The 20,078-nt window shown below is 40.5% G+C and overlaps 1 protein-coding gene across 1 annotated transcript in view; it reads left to right on the top strand.

Annotated features, from left to right (window-relative positions):
- Window positions 1-20,078, top strand: part of LOC132111610 (usherin-like) — a 234,161-nt gene that overhangs the window by 68,514 nt on the left and 145,569 nt on the right. Inside the window, exons 22-29 of the mRNA XM_059519061.1 lie at window positions 5,548-5,678; window positions 11,372-11,498; window positions 11,944-12,045; window positions 12,124-12,312; window positions 12,414-12,544; window positions 12,852-13,128; window positions 13,472-13,675; window positions 19,170-19,250. Coding sequence (XP_059375044.1) covers window positions 5,548-5,678; window positions 11,372-11,498; window positions 11,944-12,045; window positions 12,124-12,312; window positions 12,414-12,544; window positions 12,852-13,128; window positions 13,472-13,675; window positions 19,170-19,250 — 1,242 coding nt within the window. The remainder of the gene's footprint in view (window positions 1-5,547; window positions 5,679-11,371; window positions 11,499-11,943; window positions 12,046-12,123; window positions 12,313-12,413; window positions 12,545-12,851; window positions 13,129-13,471; window positions 13,676-19,169; window positions 19,251-20,078) is intronic.

Below are 20,078 nucleotides of genomic sequence, written 5' to 3'. Positions count from 1 at the left end.
GGAAGGAGGACATCTAGTGGTTACCCAGGGAACACAAACCAGACACTGTGACACCGGGACGTCACCTGTAGGAGAAAAAAAATCAATCCGTGGTGACGGTTTTGCAAACCGTCCCCTCAGTTTATAAACCGTACTAACGAATTCATAAACTGTTCCCTCTGTTTAATAAATTGTGCCAACGGATTAATTAAACCGTGCCCACGAATTTCCAATCCGTGCGCTCAGATTTGGTAAATTGTAACCTCGGTTTTTGAATCCGTACCCACAAATTCATAATCCGTGCGCACGCTTTCGCAATCTGTTCTCTCGTATTTGTAAACCGTACTCACAGATTCATGCAGCAAGCTCCTACGTGTTAACATACAGTTTTATTGAATATTATTATGTGGAATAGACTTACAGCAAAGTGTCTTAAGTGATTCTCTATCAAATGTAGTAGTACGAGGTGAAATGTAACGATTTAGTAAGAAAGATGTGCATCAAAATCTTGTTTAATTTGTGATAATCTTAGCACTTGATTATTATTGTACAATAAACCTGGCACTGTGACTGACTCTGGAGTATATTTTTCCTCTTTTGTAAGTTGTTTTGGATAAAAGCTTCTTATGCATAACCTGTATAATAATATATATATTAATTATAAAATAAAAAGAAAGCTATTTTTATAATTTTAATTTATAGGCTAAATAAATGAGTACACTTAAGACAGTAAAAATTTTGTCATAAAAAAATTCATGAATGCTTTATTTTTAAATAACCTTTGACAGTTTTCGAAATGCTTGTGTACAATTCTTTCTTAACATGAAAACTTATTTTTGTGATTTTATTATACTAAGCTCCACCCACCCCACCCTACCCCACCTGCCGGAGCTATGCTTGTTTCACTATTAATGTTATTATTAAATAATTAGGGCAAACATAACATTGCATTCAGTTAGAGAGAAAAGGAATGAAAACATAACCGGCATATTATTTGTTTTGTATTGCTTTTTACCCTTATTTTCTTCTTTGTAGCATTTTTTTTTGCCATAAAACACAGGCAGCTGTGTCTTCTATTGCTGATAAATATAAAATAAACGCTAAAAAGAAGACTATTTTGTGAATGCTGTAAATGCTGAAAAATAATGTTTAATAAACAGAAATGAATCTGCCGGTGGGGGCGGAGGCACAAATACGTGTCAGTTTACAAATCCGAGAGAACGGATTGCGAAAGCGTGCGCACGAATTATGAATTCGTGGGTAGCCTACGGATTCAAAAACCGAGGGTGCGGTTTACCAAATCTGAGCGCACGGATTGGAAATTCGTGGGCACGATTTGTTAAACCGAGGGAAGAGTTTATGAGTACGGTTTATAAACTGAGGGGGCAGATTGCAAAACGGATTGTTTTTTTTTTTCTCCTACAGGTGACGTGCGGGGCTCCGTAGATTTGTGTTGGTTCCAAACTAACTTTTCTTTCCAATCCGAAAGCATTTTAAAATTCAATTCATGTGTCCACTCCAACCCCATCGCTACACCTTAAACACTCTTAATTCATCACTCACTCCTTTCCTCACTCTTCTCCATACTGATGTATTAATGACTTCCATGATTAGACAAAGGGCAATTATACTTTTGTTTACAAACATAATTGGGGAATTGAGTTTCAAATTAATACAGGTTTCGGTTCATCTACTAATGCAAAAATCCTTCAGCTTGCCATTTGTTTAGATTACTTGCGCTTTAATTGCATTAAAAGCTCGGAAAGGCATTGCTTTACGTTATCAGAATGGTCAGTGTGATGTGGCAGGAGGCAAACATCAGATGACCTCTTCTGAGTGACATGAGGATAAAGTTTATGAGTTGTTGTTTTTTTTTTTTGTTTTTTTTTTGTGCTATGTGGTAAATTCTTTAGCATGAAAAGTGATTCACTGGTGAGAATTTGCGGTGTAGAAGTGCTTTATGCAAGGTTTATGCCATTTACACTCCTCCATTCCCCAGTCTCTCCGTGCTGCCTAATCCACAAACGAACATGAAACCATGTCATGTCACGAGCACTTTTTTGTAAGATATCTTTCAAATCTGACTATATTTATAATAAAACGAGGCAATTAGTAGATCCTCCCTAAGAAGTCGGGGACATTAAATTGCCTCCTTAAAGAACGTGCATATAAATGGGTGACCCTTTGTGACCTTGCAATTTCAGGAAATAAATGGCAATTTCCCCCTCTAACTCTATGAACATTTAGCACTGCAATTTCCAGTTTTTTTCTTAAATAATGACAAACGGATAAATCTTTATAAATCAAGCCCTGAGTTGAGTTCAGCTCACTCCCTAATTGATCAATGGCTGCAGTCAAAGTGGTGAGCTCGTCCTTGGGCCTGCTGGGATTATAAATGGCTACCAACTAATGAGGGAACTCAAAGAACAAACCAGAACGTCAACACCCCTTTTAGCCGACTTTTCTTTTTACACTTTCCACACCTTTAGTTCATCTGATTTTATTTCCAGTTGTATTTCAAATGCTTGTGTTGTTGATTTCTGTGATGCACTACCCCAAAACACAAAGATGTCCCTGCTGAAAATAAGCTGCTTGTTTATTGAACTTCGAGAACTGGATAAATCGGACTGAAAAGCTCAATGGCTGAAATGAGGCATAATGACAACAGCAAAAAGCGATGAACAAATAGCATGCTCAGGGAAAAAATACTTTGTATAGTATTGAAATGTATAGCCAAAGCAATAAATGAAGCAAAATCAATGGTCATCTAATCTTATGCTTGAAATGACTTTGTTAAAGGATATTAGTTAAATTAAATTAAAAATGTAATAAAGTTGAGGTGAATTGACTTAAGGTTTGATCGTCAGTGAAATACAGCCGCATATACTGTGTTCTTTTTTTCTGTTTATGTAAAATGTGTGTGCGTTAAAGTACCAGTGAAAATCATATCAGAACAGTAAAATTTTATTTTATTTTATTTTATTTCAGGCTTGTCTGGTTTGCCCATTGTCTGTAGTATTCATATATTTTACTTATTTCTTTCTTTTCAAGTCAGTCTATTTTCATTTCTCCATTGGCAGTGAATAAATGTACAGTTTCCCAAAATGGGAGCAATGAAGCAATTTTCAAAGACTACATGCTATTGTAGTACAAAATGTTAAATGAAACAAATTATTGTCCTTAATTAATTTGATTGATTTTTCAAATGGCTTCAGTCAGTGGAAAGTAGAGGGGAAACTACTGTATGTACAGACGTCATTAGTTTTCCCTATTTAAAGATTAATCATGAAAAGCCCTGGCTCTTTAATTCTGTAATTTGTATATTTAATGGGGTGCTGCAGAATCTATGACAGTAATTAGCATTTCCTGAAAACTCATTAATACGCAACAGCTTGATTAATGCCGCAATAATACTAACATGACTGAAGTTATTTAGGTTATGTACTAAGCAGATTAAATCCAAATAGCCATGTTTGTTTTACTTATAGCTGATATAATGTTTTTTTTTTTTTTTTTGGAAGATAAAAATATTTTGGGATGAACATGTTCCCATCAGTTCCCATCAATTCCCATTATCCACCAGCTGCCAAATATATTGTTGCTTCATATTGTTTTTTAATTGTTCAAACAAAATGATTCAATAAACGTAGAATTTGGAATAATGATACTGTGTATACATATGTATAGTCTCCATATTTGGTGGGTGCATTACCCTGTTTCCTAAAGTGCTGATGCAGTCCTTATGTTAAAGTGCTTCACATCTTTCCCATGTCTTAGCGTTAGTCTTGAGCACAGCTTTTCTGGACAAGCCTGTCAGTGCATACAGCACCACACTGCTCCACTGGGATCTCAAATCCCACAGATGTCCCTTTAGCCTCCATGTTCCCTCACCTGTAATAGACCAGACGTTCTGATAGATGAGAAGTACTTCTCAAAAAACGTAGCTGATCACCCCAGAGAGATCTGCTCTGCTGAAACTACAACTTCTGATCCAGGTTCTTCCCCACCACCCTCCTCAGGACTGAGACTGTTTGGTCAACATGAGACAAGATCTCTTTGTGTTCTTAACACCTTCTTGAGGGCTGAATTAAGGTGTTCTATCCCCATGATAAAGTCAACCATATATATGTCATGGTAAATATGTGATTGAATAAAAATAGGATAATAATTCATACATTCACATTTCAAATACATTTTTAGTGAGGGTTTAAAAAAATTATACAAATTTTATTTTAGCCAACATAAGGTATGTACAGTATATAAATAACATATATCTACCCACCACACTTGTAATACTGATGGTGGTTGAGGAGATTCCCCTCTTCTATATAAAGTGCTTTGAGTGCCCAGAAAAGCACTATATAAATGTAAGGAATTGTAACACTATGCAGTTTATACATGTACATAATTTTTTCGTGACTTTTGGCACACATTTTTTTTTAAATATATACTGTATATATATATGTATATATATATATATATATATATATATATATATATATATATATATATAGACACACACACACACACACACAAAGACTTTCATTCATTTGAGTAAAAAAATACAGTAAAAACAGTGATATCGTGACATACTACTGTTGTTTAATTTTGAATTTCAGCAGCCATTACTCCAGTTTTTAGTGTCACATGATCCTTCAGAAATTGTTTTAATATGCTTATTTGGTGCTCAAGAAACATTATCAATATTGTTATAAATGCCAGAAATGGTCAAAATGACAAAAACTGCTCTGCTACCTAATATTTTTGTGGAAACTGTTATACTTTTTTTCAGGATTCTTTGATGAATGTAAAATACATACAATATGCATTTATTTGAAGTAGAAATCTTTTGCAACATTGTCTTATGTCTTCACTGTCACTTTAATCATTTCATGTGTCCTATATAATGTAATATATAATAGTTTTACCAGTTGAATCCATCATATAGAGTCAGTCCTGTAGGGTTGTTATTCAGATGGTATAATCTTTGTATCAGTTTTATATATCTGAACCCTGAAGAAACATCTTGCTGCTCTACATGAGGTCAGCCAGACTTACAACCTCTTCAATCCACCAGAGATTCAAAGATAGATTAAGTATAATCTTTGTAATCTAGGCAGTCTGTATTTGAGTGGGTTTGTAGTCACAGTCCTCAACATATTAATTAACTTATTTTGAAGAGGGATATCACTTCAAAGGTGTTTTTTATGTCTGATTTTAGGTCAGATGGTGAAAGGTTTTACTAAGAACAGGTATGGGGATTTTTTTTTTTTTTTGGTTAGGATAAAGTCCTTAAAGGGTAGATCTGCTCAGACAACACTCAATGTTTTGTTCTTCTCACAGGCATTACACACTCATACACATTCACACTGGCATCTTAGAGCTCAGTTTCTCACACTTCTAGGCATTTTTATCTTGTCATTTGCTCTTGCATTCTTATAAATGTAATTTTTGCTGTGTTTATGCATTTTGACATGCTTTTATGCAGCTTTAGAATGTTTTTTTGTACAGTACTTTGTCAATTAAAACAGTCGATTAATATGCAACATGCATTGACTGTCTCTCCAGGCCTGCAGCTGAGTTTCCGGACACGCGTCGAGGAGGGGCTTTTGCTATTTGCAGTTTCCCCTGGAGAACAGGAGGAGTATGTTGCTCTGCAAATACGCAACGGCCGTCCATACTTCCTCTTTGACCCTCAGGTACATCATTGTCATAAACTGCTGTGTGTTTGTTTATGCTACAAAAAGGCTTCAAACCCTTCAAATGTAATAGATCCTAACCTCCACATCAGGAAGGCATGTATTATATATCAGTACCGTATTGTTTATCGGCTGACATTAGCGATTTCATTTAACGATATCAGTCGATATTTAATAGTGCATGCTCATGTTCGCATTTTATATTTAGATTACATTTTCAGTCAATTTTTAAAGACTCTAAAAATGTATTATCACTGATAAATGTAGTCTTAAGCAATTATTTAGCAAATCATTTTTCATACTGCACAGTACATTTACAATGACTGATTTTAGTTTGTTTAGTTTAAATGTAATATTACCATTTATTTTGTGGTATTAATTAGGGATTGACTATACCAAACCTTAATATGATACTGATTCAACAATTTCTACAATTTCTAAAATACTGAAACTAATTCTAATAATTTCTTAAATAGGTATTAAAAATAAAGAAAGAAAGAAAGAAAGAAAGAAAAAAGATCATCACATCTACATGACAAATACTGGCCATTATTAGCAAATTTATTACAAAGCAGAAATGAGCACAATTAAATAAAAAATGTTTGTAAAAAAATCCCCTATTGTCATTAAGTAATAATAAAATAAAAGTATATGTTTATTTTATGCCATTTTCTTCATGTCAAGCTTCTCACAGTCACTTGACACAGGTCAGCTAAATATGTCAATGGTGTTTGGGCACAATCATTAAACAAAATTACTGAAAACATTGTAAAGTGATGCAGAAACCCACGTTTTAATATTGATATTTTCAAGGCATTTGCACCAAATAAGTTGCTTTTTTGGAAACTGTTATACTTTTATACTGCTATAAGTAGCTTGTGAGTATCAATTTATAAGTACTGCAGAATTGATGTACCCATCCCTAGTAATAACATAAAAAATTATGAACATCATATCAGCCAGAATTTTTATATCTACTTTGATACCTGCTTTAGACAGAAATTTGTGCATTTTGATGGAAGAACTATCAAGTTCTTCTGTGCAAAAATCTTCAGCTAAAAGAGTGTTTGGGACCAATTAACTTGTTACCCACAGACATTGAGTGGGAATAGCTATAGCATGCTAATTATGCACACGCAGAACTAGCATGCAGGGTTGAGTCTATTGCTCTGATGATGAAAGCAATCATGAAAGATGATTTCACATTAGTGTCCAGGAGACCACCGAGAAACTCTCCCCACCAATAAGTGCCATTGCTGAATATTGCCGGTTTTGCATTCGTAAACACATTTTGTCGGGGTAGTTTGATAATTATAACTAAAAGTGGTGTCATGCCCAATTAATGTCCCCTGATAGCATGCCCATTAGTTCCCCCATTAACGAATTCAACAATTCTAATGGGATTAGCACCATGGGATGCTAATTGAGCATGACACAGGAAACTGGTATGCTTCCCCACACACTCTTTCTAATGATGAAATTAATGAGCATTTTATGAAACACTGTCTCATGAAAGCGTATTTAGTTCCTGTAAAGGCTGTCACAAATTATGCTGTTTTTTCCCAATGTCTCAGATATAAGCAACTAATGAGTGGTTTCCAGGCACAGTGAGGAGACAACGTCTCTCAAAAGCCCATAAGCATGATTAGTTGCATTAGTAGCATGGACAGCGCCCATTTCATCTTAAACAAACTCAAGGGCTATTAAGCAAGAATACGCTGCTCACTATGTTAATGGCTCACACTACATCACCAAAACCTATAGCAGCTTCCATAGGACTGTTGTGGAACAGGGCCCGGTTCCCCGATAACGTTCACTCTTAGCGCGCTAAGAAGACATCGAAAGGTATATCTTACCAAAGTTGTTGATGTTTCTAAGTGTGTTCCCCGAAGTGTCCCTTAGGAAGCTTCTTAGCACGCTGCCTCTTACGTCCGACATTACAAGAGCGCTGTCCAAAGTCAGGGTGCTGAAATAGTTGGCATCGATTGCTCATGAATCGATTTTCCACTTTACGCGAAGGTGCAATACAGCGTTAAGAAAGACAACACGTTCTATGCAAATGAAACATTCCTCAAATTATTACAGTAACATTTATTTTAACATAGTTTAAGTTATCAGTAAAATATAGACTATAAATTAAATTATCAAAGGGTCAGTAATGTTCAGACGATATGTTGTGACGGTAAGACAAACCGGGTATCCCTCGCTAATCATCCATCCCGTTGTGCCACTTGTGCCGCTTCTTGACATGGGTTTAACGACTTATAAAAATTATATGATACACTTTTATATTAATGGCAAGGTACTTTACAATTAGAATTGATGGGCAAGCAGCTGCAGTTACTTCTGTTTAATGCGGTATTGATTATTGGTTTATGTTTTTAATAAAAAGCAACCTATCTACAATGAACAGAGAGAGAGAGATAGAGTTAGATACAAAATATGCTGGGGAAGCAACGTAAAAAAGGGCACCAAGCCTCTCGTCAGAGGAAGTGTTGCTGGACCTTGCCACCAGGTCAGATATCACACCCCTATGGTCCACTATAACCTGCACATTTATGGCCGCGTCTTCCTTTTGCGATAAGTAGCCTACGCCTGATCATTCACTGATGGATTGGCGATAGGAATGAGTGCCATCCACCAGGATGTAATACCCGGCATGGCGCAGAAGGGCGTTGGTGACAGTGTGGACGCACTTCCACACAGAGGTCTTGATTAGGCTGTAGCCCTCTCCCACGACCTCGATGAATCTCTCTTTAGCAAAAAAAAAAAAAGTAGCGCTGGGCTTCAGGTCTTAAAGCAGAATTCCGCCGCATTAGTCTGGCCAGCGCAGGTCTGGGAAGGTCCAGCTGCTCCACAATGAGTTGTCTTGGGAGGGGATTTTTTTTTAATATAGCCACGTCAGGCAAAATGTCAAAAGGGCTTAAGTTTTGCCGAATAAAAAAACTGACATGGACTAAACGGCTCCGAGTCCGGCTCCGTCTTTGATTCAATACAAGGACACGTTGGATCGCTGCCATAGTTGGTCACTTACCACCATGCTTACCCATTTAAAGATCTTAGCCATTTAGAGTAGAATTGTTTGCCAGATTTTAATTATCAAAAAAATGATTGCCAATTCGATTTAATTACATTACGAAAAAGCCTAGGCTAATTACCACCTTATTAGTTCTGTAACCACATAAAGTCAACTTCATAAATAGGCCTGTATCCATTGCCAACATAATTTATTATGAGTCTTAAAAAATAACAGAAAATCATTGTTGAGCCACAAAATTGTTTTTGGAGTAACTTTTTGGAGTGTTAGTACGTAATTTCTTTGTGCTTTGCTCACTGTTTTCCATTGACCATTAGTTTTTTTATAGTTAAAGGGAGAATTTTCAGTATCTTCAAAAGTATTCACTGAATCATTTCTGTTGTGAATCTGATCATTTTAAAGAAGTGGTTCTGGGGCCCACTGAGAGTTATCAGCAAATTTCCAATGGGGCCGCAGGTTGACTTTCACATGATGAAAAAAAAGGGGTATTACAAATAAAAAGAAATAAAATGCTTAAAATAAAACAATAATAATAATAGGAAGAAGAAGAAGAAACAAATTATGAAAATTGGTAATAATACTTTTTCCCCCTCAATGCATTTTTTTCTTTTTTAGTGAAAACCATACAGAATAAGAATTTTGAATATTTTGAAAACACAAAATGAACTGTGGTGATTATTTTAATTTTATATGTGAACAAACTTTTAAATTACTTTTTATATATAGGATTGTACAGTTTATATAGGTTGTATGGACTTTAATGGTACTTTTAAGGCAGGTTTAAGGCCAAATTCTTTGCACTTACAATGAAGAAAACAACCTGTGCATCCTTCAGAATGTCTCTTTTTGTGCTTTATGGAAGACAGAATCAAAGAACAAAAGACATGAGGGTGAATAAAGAAAAACTGAATTTCAGTATTGGCTGAGCCATTTCTTTGAGCAAATCTCAGTATTTGTATATTTGTCTGGGGAAAAAAAATTCCTTTGAAACAAGACCTAATTGATAATTCATGAGAACAATTAGCAATTAATTTATGCAAGTAGATGATTTGTGGTGTAAATATCCTCTAGCATTGCTGCAATGTTTTCTAAAAATTGGTGAATACTGTGACTGATGGTTTAGGGTTCAGTCATTAGGACTCCCTAGCTGATGTTTACGGCACGTGACCGAAACTTGACTGGATACATTACATCAGATGTTCAGGTCATGATGTCACTGAACAGGTCTGCCTCTCACTTAACAAGTCTGATATGATTTTATTGCATTTTTTTTAAAAATCTAAAAAAAACATTAATTCAGGCAACACACTTTGGTCAGGAATAATTAAAGTTAACTATTAAACTGCTGGCAGACAATTTTATTCAGAAAGGCTTTTAGTTGTTGTGACTTGTGGCAAAATTGATCCCCCATCGTAAAGAAGCTCCACTGAATACTTTCAAAGGGAGGAGGGATAGGAATGCAGTGTTGTCTCTGTCCTGACTTCTCCCTAAAGCTGTTTCTTTTTCTCCTTCTCTCTCTCTCTCCTGCTCTCTGCAGTAAGCATATCACAGGGCTGACTTCCCTCAGCATCCACACAGATATTGATTTGATCATTAAATCTTCATCACAAAGAGGAGATGTGATACTTTGTGTCTCGGTGCTTTCACTGGAGAGCACTCAGTCAGGCTGTTAAGTGTATGAACCTGAATGATGTCATATTTTAGCAGGACAATAACCCTGTCTTATGTTGATGGTGCCAGCCCCTGAAATTTACTGCTTTTGGGGAATGTCCAATCTCCGGGCAGAATTCCTCAGTGGCTATAGTTCTGTGCCAAGAGAGATTCTGGTGCTAGTTTTCCAAATTCTCTGTAATCTCAGATATTGCAGCGTAATTGGTCAAAGTTAGCTTTAGGTATATGTCAGTGTGACAATCTTTATCAACTAAATGTGCCAACCTGTTACATCTAGTGACACTGCACTTTTATTGAGCTTGAAACTCGTTTTAATGCTGACTGTGGAGTGGAATGTTTACTTCCAGAAATTTAGGGAAGACTTTCTGTGAATTTAACAGTATCTACTAGGATTGTGCACAATACAGAATGGTATATGTCATTCTATCTAACATTCTATCATTTAATTTGTCTGTTGACAGTATGTAGTTCTGTCCGTCTCTTTGTTGTTCTATCAGTCTTTCTATTTGTTGTTCAGCTTTCTGTCTGTTATTCTATCCATTGTTTTTTCTATCTGTCTGTTGTTCTATCTAATGTTCCATTAATCATTCTTTGTCTTTTTCAAAACTTTATAAACTTTTATTGAACCTTCAAACAAGGCATAGCTAATCATTCAACGTTTTTTTACTGGCAAATTTATTTTGCAGTTCAAAAACATAGTTATGTGTATTTGTTTATGCTGTATTTCAAATCATTTTACATTCTTTACATTCAAGATCGAATTACAGTTCTGCACTGAAAGCATTTACTCTACATTATTTTATGCATTTTAACCTCCTAAGCTCTACTGTAGCACAGGGAGAGGTATGTCTCCTCTTTCTAAAGCTGCTGATCAACCATCATTTGTGCAGTGTGTGTGTGTGTGTGTGTGTGTGTGTGTGGTGTTGTGTTGTGTTGTGTTGTGTTCATGATGAGCGAGTGATTAACCCTCAGCGTTTGATTCTAGGCCTCAGCTGTGGCCCTCAGCCCTCGCAACGATGGAGGTAGACGCTATAATGACAACCAGTGGCACCATCTGATCGCTACCAGGAAACAGGCCATGGGAACAATCATTGTCGACAATCAATACAGCGGTAATGACGCACACGCATATGATATTCATAGGCCAGCCACACACCCTCATTTCTGTCCTGTTCGGTTATTCAGTGCCTTTAAAGCCCCCCACTTGAACAGATTTCAAGCAAAGGAATTATCAAGGTTAATTGTTGCCATTCATTGTGTGATTAGAATAATTAGGCCAAAGAAGCCTCTCCTTTCCTGAACTTGCATTTCAATTAAGACTGGAGGTGTGAAGCAGAGTCTCCTGCTTCCTGTCTCAAAGCGGTCTCAGGGGATTTTTCCAACTAGAGGGAGGATCACTTAATCTCAGTCACTGGAGTAATATGACTTTATCTGCACTGGAGCACCAACTGATACCATTAGTATATAACAGTAAAGTTGTTAGAATACTGCTTTGCCCTGCTCTGATTATTAGACCATCCAGGAACAGTCTCAAAATATTTTTTTTTCCCCCAACAGGATCATCATCAGCCACAAGTGGGAACACCATCATTGGTCAGAACACGGGTGTATTCATAGGAGGCATTCCAGAGAATTTCACCATTCTTAGAGAAGACAATGGTAGTTTATTTCCTAATATCTGATTGACAGTGTCAGTGTATCTGCAAAGAGTTGCAAGGGCTTGTTATGTGTATACAGGTCAAGCCAAGCTGGTGCAGCAGGGGTTTGCTGGGTGTTTGAGAGATGTGATGGTGAAGAAATCCAGTGGCACTACTGATGCATGGGAGCCTCTGGACTGGGACTCAGCACTTGAAAAACATGAGACCTATGAAAGTTGGGAGGGCTGTCCTGCTGTCTCTGAAGATGGGGCGTACTTCCTAGGACATGGTATGTCCTGCTTTAGTCTTCTTTAACATGGTGTGATAATTTGTAATGTTAATGTAGACATTTTCTAAGAGTGTATTTCTTTGATTTTTTTTAATATTCAGGGTTTCTGAAGGTCAAGCCTGAAATATTCGCTGGAGGAGATTATTTTGAAATAGCATTTGAGTTTAAAACTGATCAGCTAAATGCAATGCTGTTGTTCGCTTATGATATAGATGGGAAAGATTTCATTTTGGTAAGTTTGCTTAAATCTAAACATTAAGGATATCAGTCTACTTGCACTTAATATAGTGCAATTAATTATTAATAATTAATAACCAAAATTCTGCAATTAAAAAAAAAATAATATTAAATGCATTTAAATTGTATACATTTAGATTACATGACTTTAAATTAGTTATGGCACTTTTCTTGCTATTCAGGTATTACCTCAGTATTATATCTGAAATTAAATAATTTAATTAACAATATATACAGAAATACATTTGTGCAATGTCTCAAAACATCCTTGTAACTGTTGTTTGTGTCCTCATGACATCCAGGCGGAGCTGCAGGGTGGAGTTCTTTTCTGGGTGTTGCGTTGGGGTGAACAGACGGCAGAGTTGAGCGTATGGGTTGGCCTTTCCTACTGTGATGGGGGCTGGAACACTTTAAATGTGCTGAAGAGAGGCCTGTTAGCGAGTGCTGGCCTCAATGGTGTATATGAACAGGACAGGAAGGGCTTAGGTGGCCCTCTGACCATCAGCTCTCCACTCTATCTAGGGGGAGTCCCACCAGGAGTGAAGCACCCAGCCCTGAACAAACACAGCCTTCTGCACAGTGAGTCACTTGCTGTTTATTTGAAGGTTTATTATCCTGAAAACGTCTAATTAAGTTGGAAGTGCCCTCTGATATATTTCTCTGACTTGAGTGCAAGCTCTGTTTTCAATTTTGGATTGTTCATTATTATTTCTGCAGTAAACTATTTGAGTCATTATAGTTACAGAATTATGGTGTTTTTCAAAATAAATAGATCTGATAAAAACTTTCTCAAAATGTACTCAATCTATCAGGAGTTTACTAAATCCGGCCAATTCAGAATGTAACTTAAACATCTTTCTCCCTTTGACTCTCCTGTCTTTGTCTTTGTCTCTCTCTCATCCTCTTCTCTGCTGCACTGCAGGTTTTGGCGGGTGCATCAGGGATGTTAGATTCGCACGTGGGCCTGTCGTAAGCTTGGCGGCCGTGTCCAGCAGTGCTGTCAGAGTCAATCTGGATGGATGCCTGTCAGCTGACACCAGCGTTAACTGCAGGGGAAACGACTCCATTCTGGTGTACACGGGCAGAGACAGGAGTGCGGAGGACCTGACACTGCAGCCCTTCACGGGTAAAAGCAGCATCCGACCCCTTTTCGCAAGCACATCCCCACCAGCACGGTAGCCAAGCCTCATTGACCCGCAGCTATTTTGGCCTCACGTTGCCTGTCTTGCGTCTCTCTCAGGCGATTGTTTGGCCTGATTTGTCCTATCTGCTTGGGGTTTTTTATTGTAAAGACCAAACAGAAGAACAACAGAAAATGTCCAGCCCAGCAATGGGTGCAGACACGACTAGAGGTCATATCTAGAACAGCAACTGCTCTCCCCTTCATCAGCAAAACTGTTGAGAACTACATTTAGATAATACACACAGACAAATGTAGCCGAGTCACCTCTCTTAAGAGTAATGGAGATGAAGCATGAAACAGTTTGTGTTTCCACAACAGACTTACTGTGATCAGGGTTACATATTAACATTCAGTGAAAAAACTGAGCCTGTTTATATATATATAAAATTATATATATAAACGATTATTAGGAACACCTGTTCAATTTCTCATTAATGCAATTATCTAATCAACCAATCACATGTCAGTTGCTTCAATGCATTTAGGGGTGTGGTCCTGGTCAAGACAATCTCCTGAACTCCAAACTGAATGTCAGAATGGGAAAAAAAAGGTGATTTAAGCAATTTTGAGCGTGGCATGGTTGTTGGTGCCAGATGGGCCGGTCTGAGTATTTCACAATCTGCTCAGTTACTGGGATTTTCACGCACAACCATTTCTAGGGTTTACAAAGAATGGTGTGAAAGGGAAAAACATCCAGTAAGTGGCAGTCCTGTCGGTGAAAATGTCTTGTTGATGCTAGAGGTCAGAGGAGAATGGGCCGACTGATTCAAGCTGATAGAAGAGCAACTTTGACTGAAATAACCACTCTTTACAACCGAGGTAGGCAGCAAAGCATTTGTGAAGCCACAACACGCACAACCTTGAGGCAGATGTGCTACAACAGCAGAAGACCCCACCGGGTACCACTCATCTCCACTACAAATAGGAAAAAGAGGCTACAATTTGCACGAGCTCACCAAAATTGGACAGTTGAAGACTTTTTTCCTGGTTTGATGAGTCTCGATTTCTGTTGAGACATTCAGATGGTAGTCAGAATTTGGCGTAAACAGAATGAGAACATGGATCCATCATGCCTTGTTACCACTGTGAAGGCTGCTGGTGGTGGTGTAATGGTGTGGGGGATATTTTCTTGGCACACTTTAGGCCCCTTAGTGCCAATTGGGCATCGTTTAAATGCCACGCCTACCTGAGCATTATTTCTGACCATGTCCATCCCTTAATGACCACCATGTACCCATCCTCTGATGTCTACTTCCAGCAGGATAATGCACCATGTCACAAAGCTTGAATCATTTTAAATTGGTTTCTTGAACATGACAATGATTTCACTGTACTAAAATAGCCCCCACAGTCACCAGATCTCAACCCAATAGAGCATCTTTGGGATGTGGTGGATCGGGAGCTTCGTGCCCTGGATGTGCATCCCACAAATCTCCATCAACTGCAAGATGCTATCCTATCAATATGGGCCAACATTTCTAAAGAATGCTTTCAGCACCTTGTTGAATCAAGGCCACGTATGGTGGCCTTATTATGGTGTTCCTTATAATCCTTTAGGTGAGTGTCTATATTGTCACGGGGTGAAGAATCACTCGACAAGAGGTGCGTGAAATCAAATGCCCCGGAGGGTGGATTTATTGAACAGTGAAAGGTGCCTGGTGAAACCTGCTGCTCCGCTTTCTGGTGGCCGGTGCTTCCCGTGTGCTCTCTGTGCTCTTCGCTGCCAGTTAAGGTGAAAGTGGGTGTCCTGATGTGCTCCAAAGTGGGTGGGCTGTCGGTCACTCACTGCATTCTGCAAAGAAATGAGACAGGAATTAGACCAGCGTTGCATTCGGTTCGAGACCGTCGTTTGAGTGCAGCGTGTGCTGTTTAAGAGCGTGTAGGCTGACGGGGAGCAGCTGTGACCGATCAGCCGGTGACGAGGACGTGCAGGTGCTTTCTGTTGGTTGCCAGGGCGACGCTGATTCCTCTGGGATTCCGACTCGGCTGGCCAGCAGAAACAGCTCCTGGGCGATGGACTTCGCGGTGGCCTTCCACAGGGGGACTGCTTCTGGGTACCGGGTGGCATAGTCGACGATGACCAGGATGTGCTTATACCCTCGGGCAGACTTCGGCAATGGCCCCACTATGTCCATTCCAATCCGCTCGAAGGGCACCTCGATGATTGGCAGCGGAATGAGCAGGCTGGGGGGAGGAGTCCTGGGCGACGTGGCCTGACAGGTCAGGCAGGCTTGGCAAAGCCCTTTTTGTCTTTGGCCTCCAGGCCCGGCCAGTGGAAGCGGTCGCGGATGCGCTGAGCAGTGTTGGCTGCTGCGAGGTGTCCTGCCATGGGGTGGGGTGCCAGTTCTAGGATGGTCTCGGTCTTGGCTCGAGGCACGACTAGTAGTTTTTTCTCCTCCCCCCTCCGCTGGGCGACACAATACAGCAGGCCATTCTCTACGACAAAATGTGGGAGAGGGTGGGGCCGGGGGAGGAAGTCCTCTCCATCTACGACTCGCACCTGACTCCAACAGTGCTTGAGTCGGTCGTCCTCCCGCTGTTCCTTGGCCAGCGGCCTGTTGGTACACATCATAGAAAATATTAGTAGATTGGCAGGGGGCCTCACCTTCTCTCCCACTGTCAGAGACGAGCAGGGCCGGCCGGTGGCGGGGTCCAAGCGGCCGCCTCGGCCTTCGACGGTTCCCCTTGGGGCTGGCAGGCTGAGTAGAGGCGGAAAGCAGTTTGTCGAAGCCGGGCCAGTCCATTCCAAGCAGTACGGCCAACGGCAGGTCCTTCACCAGGCCCACATCCACCGGCCAGGTGCCTTGGGGGGATGAAATGACCATCTCACGGGCCGGTATTTGGCGAGTGTCTCCGTGCACACAGGTAATCGGCAGGAAGTTTCTCCGGCCGCTTCGAGGGGTGCACAACCGCAACTGGATGAGAGTGACCACACTGCCTGAGTCCAACAGGGCCCGGAACCTCCTTCCATCCACCTTCACCTCTGCTTCGGGGGCTCCCGCCGGTACTCGCTGGTGGACGATGCAGCCTGCCAGCCAGGCTCGCGGAGGCGACGGTGGATCTGCGCTGGGCATGGGCTCATCTCGCGGCGGGGGAACCGTCGGCCTGCTGACTGGTCGCATGGTGCATTCGAGCGGGCGTCGCTCCTGGACCACCCTCCGGGGGAATGGCGGCAGCCGGTCCCCTGCCCCGCTGTGATGGAGAGGAGCGAGAAGTAAGCCCTCTGTGCTTCACTGGTCAGATGGGGTGCCAGCGCACGTGCCCATTCGTCCTCGGGCCATCCCTCACGGTGGGCGGTGTTTTCGAAGACCTGAAGGAAGGGCTCCACATCGTCATCGGCTGTCATCTTGGGTAACAGGCGGGTGGCTTGTGCCCGAGGCTCAGGTAGTGGAACGCGCTGGGCTGCGGCGGCCCGGACGGCGGCGACTTCATCCTCCGTCCTGCCCAGGCGAGTGGCGAGGTGTTCCGCTATTTGCTGCTGGCGGATGCTCACTTCAGCGAGGCGTTGTAAGACGTCCTCCATCGCGGGGACGCGCGCGCCGCCTTCCGTGGTGCTGGTGACACAAACAGGGAAAGAGGGAAAAAAATTAGGAGTTGGGGCAGTGATCTTGTCGGTAATTCTTCACTGTACTGCCCGCATTCTCCACCACTGTCACGGGGTGAAGAATCACTCGACAAGAGGTGCGTGAAATCAAATGCCCCGGAGGGTGGATTTATTGAACAGTGTAGGGTGCCTGGTGAAACGTGCTGCTCCTCTTTCTGGTGGCCGGTGCTTCCCGTGTGCTCTCTGTGCTCTTCGGTGCCAGTTAAGGTGAAAGTGGGTGTCCTGACGTACTCCAAAGTGGGTGGGCTGTCGGTCACTCGCTGCTTTCTGCGAAGAAATGAGACAGGAATTAGACCAGCATTGCATTCGGTTCGAAACAGTCATTTGAGGGCAGGGTGTGCTGTTTAAGAGCGTGTAGGCTGACGGGGAGCAGCTGTGACCGATCAGCCGGTGACGAGGATGTGCAGGTGCTTTCTGTTGGTTGCCAGGGCGACGCTGATTCCTCTGGGAGCGCTTGTCACAATATATATATAGGTTGCGCCAGGATCAAGCAACCCAACCAGCACTCTTTCCTGTTGCAGTCGCTCATTGTCAGCCCTCAACTGAATCACAAGAGCTCATTTCTGGTAATTCAGCCTCCAGAACTAAATACTATATGGGGTACTTACCCGACGAACATCTACCGTATTGTCACCACTCGGACAAAACACACAGAAAACACATACACACAAAAAAATAAATAAATAAAAAACACTGTGTCTGAATCTGTACGCCAGCGACAAATACCCTGCCGACTACGCCAGAATGTGGCATTACTGCTATATTTTAGGTTAAGTCTGACTACACCACCCAAAAAGCCTGGGAACACACAGATTGTCCAGATACACAAAGCACACAGATACGTAGTGGATGAGTCAGATAACAGACAACAATGATAATACAAAACAGTTTATTCCGAAGAACACCATTTAATAAAATACAACAAGATCAGTAATAATAAATCATAAAAGAAAAATAGTATAAGTCACACATCACACATACACCTACCACTTCAGAACCTGGGGAATTTATCATAACTATCACAGCAACCACTCGTGCTCTCCCACAACACTCCACCCGTTGTGAACACTACAAACCATCAACCAAGCCACCACCACACCCAGAAGGCTACAGAAACCATGGGTACCCCAGATTCTGAAAGGAAGGACAAAAACACAATGAAGCATAAAATCACGCCGGCCAAAAGAGGCCTGTCCTTCTTCAATAACGACACCAGCTTATGCTGATGCTCATGAATCATAATCAGCACAGTAACATTCGATAACAGATCATTCTTTTACTTCTTGACAAACAGATAAACCCAAAATCACAAACAGAAAAGTACAAAACCCAAACATTCTTTATAACATCCAAACATAAGGGGTGACACCCATAGATGTTCGTCGCTGTAAGATTACCCCACCCCCATCCGCAGTCCACCAACCGAGGAACAGCATCACAGTATCAATTTAGATGTATCCTGGCAGCCTGTACACCGACACGTGTCTTGATCAACTCGGACGTCGCCTTACTCCGGGTGGAGACCGTCACACTGTCGAATTAGAATTCACATACCAGTTCACAAAACTGCACAGTTCGAACAATGACCTGTAAGTGAAACACCATCCAATCCGCCCGTAGTCGTTCAGTGTGACACACAGATAAGGTTTACAGGAAGTAGCACGGGCCGAACGAGTCTTCAAAGCCTCCAAAGTCTACTAAGCCTTCTGCAACATTTCCGTGCCTTGTATATGTATATGTATGTATGTATGTATGTATGTATATATATTTATATACTGAACAGTATAGAGAAAGCACATTTCTTTTTAAATAGTTTTTTCTCTTTGTGTACAGAGTATTTGTACAGAGTAATGGCATCAGGAGAAGGAGGTTGGACAGCCGGGCCATGGCAGCGGGGGCGCAGTGGAGAGACAGGTAGGACAGATGCCAATAGGCAGTCAAATGTCAGCAGTTAGGCTTTGGATCTCACTGGAAAAATCCTATGGTTTGATGTACTGTACACACTTGCCTTAAAATATATATAAACATAATCAACATTGATAATGAATCCAAATCAGCATATTATAATGATTTCTGAAGGATCGTGTGACACTTGAAGACGGGAATAATGGCTGCTGAAAGTTCAGCTTTGCCATCACAGGAATAAATTGCAATAAAAAAAGGATTCAAATAGAAAACAGTTATTTTAAATTGTAAAAATAATATTTCACAGTATTACTGCTTTTACTGTATTTCTAATCAAATACAGTAAATTCAGACCTGGTGAACATAAGAGACTTCTTACAGAAACTTAAAACAATCTTATCGACGCCAATCTTTTGATAATTTACAGTAATGTAATATGTATTTAGGTAAATACATAAAGTACAGCTTATGTTCCCAAAACATTACAGTGTATTCTGGCTACTATTTGTACTTTACAGTAATTTATACTGAGCACACACACTCTTACTCCTTCAGCTGAGACAAAAAAGGCCTACAACTTAGCCAGCACTACAGGCTCCATACTGATATTTGTTTGTATCATAGTTTTAAGGCCAACCCATTGTATTCTTATCTACACAGTATATGTAGCAGTCAAGGAGATGAGATGTGCTTTAAGATAGCTTATCGCGAAGCTCTTGGTAAGAGCGTGCATCACACACTGCCTTATTACAGATGAAGATGCTGTCTGGAAGAGAGAGAGAGACAAAGAGGCTCAGATATGTCAAATGATGGTTAAAAATTGTATTAATCGTGCAT

The sequence above is a fragment of the Carassius carassius genome, chromosome 31, assembly GCF_963082965.1.
Source record: "Carassius carassius chromosome 31, fCarCar2.1, whole genome shotgun sequence".
In the NCBI taxonomy this organism is placed as follows: domain Eukaryota; kingdom Metazoa; phylum Chordata; class Actinopteri; order Cypriniformes; family Cyprinidae; genus Carassius; species Carassius carassius.
This window is presented reverse-complemented; position numbering and strand designations above follow the sequence as displayed.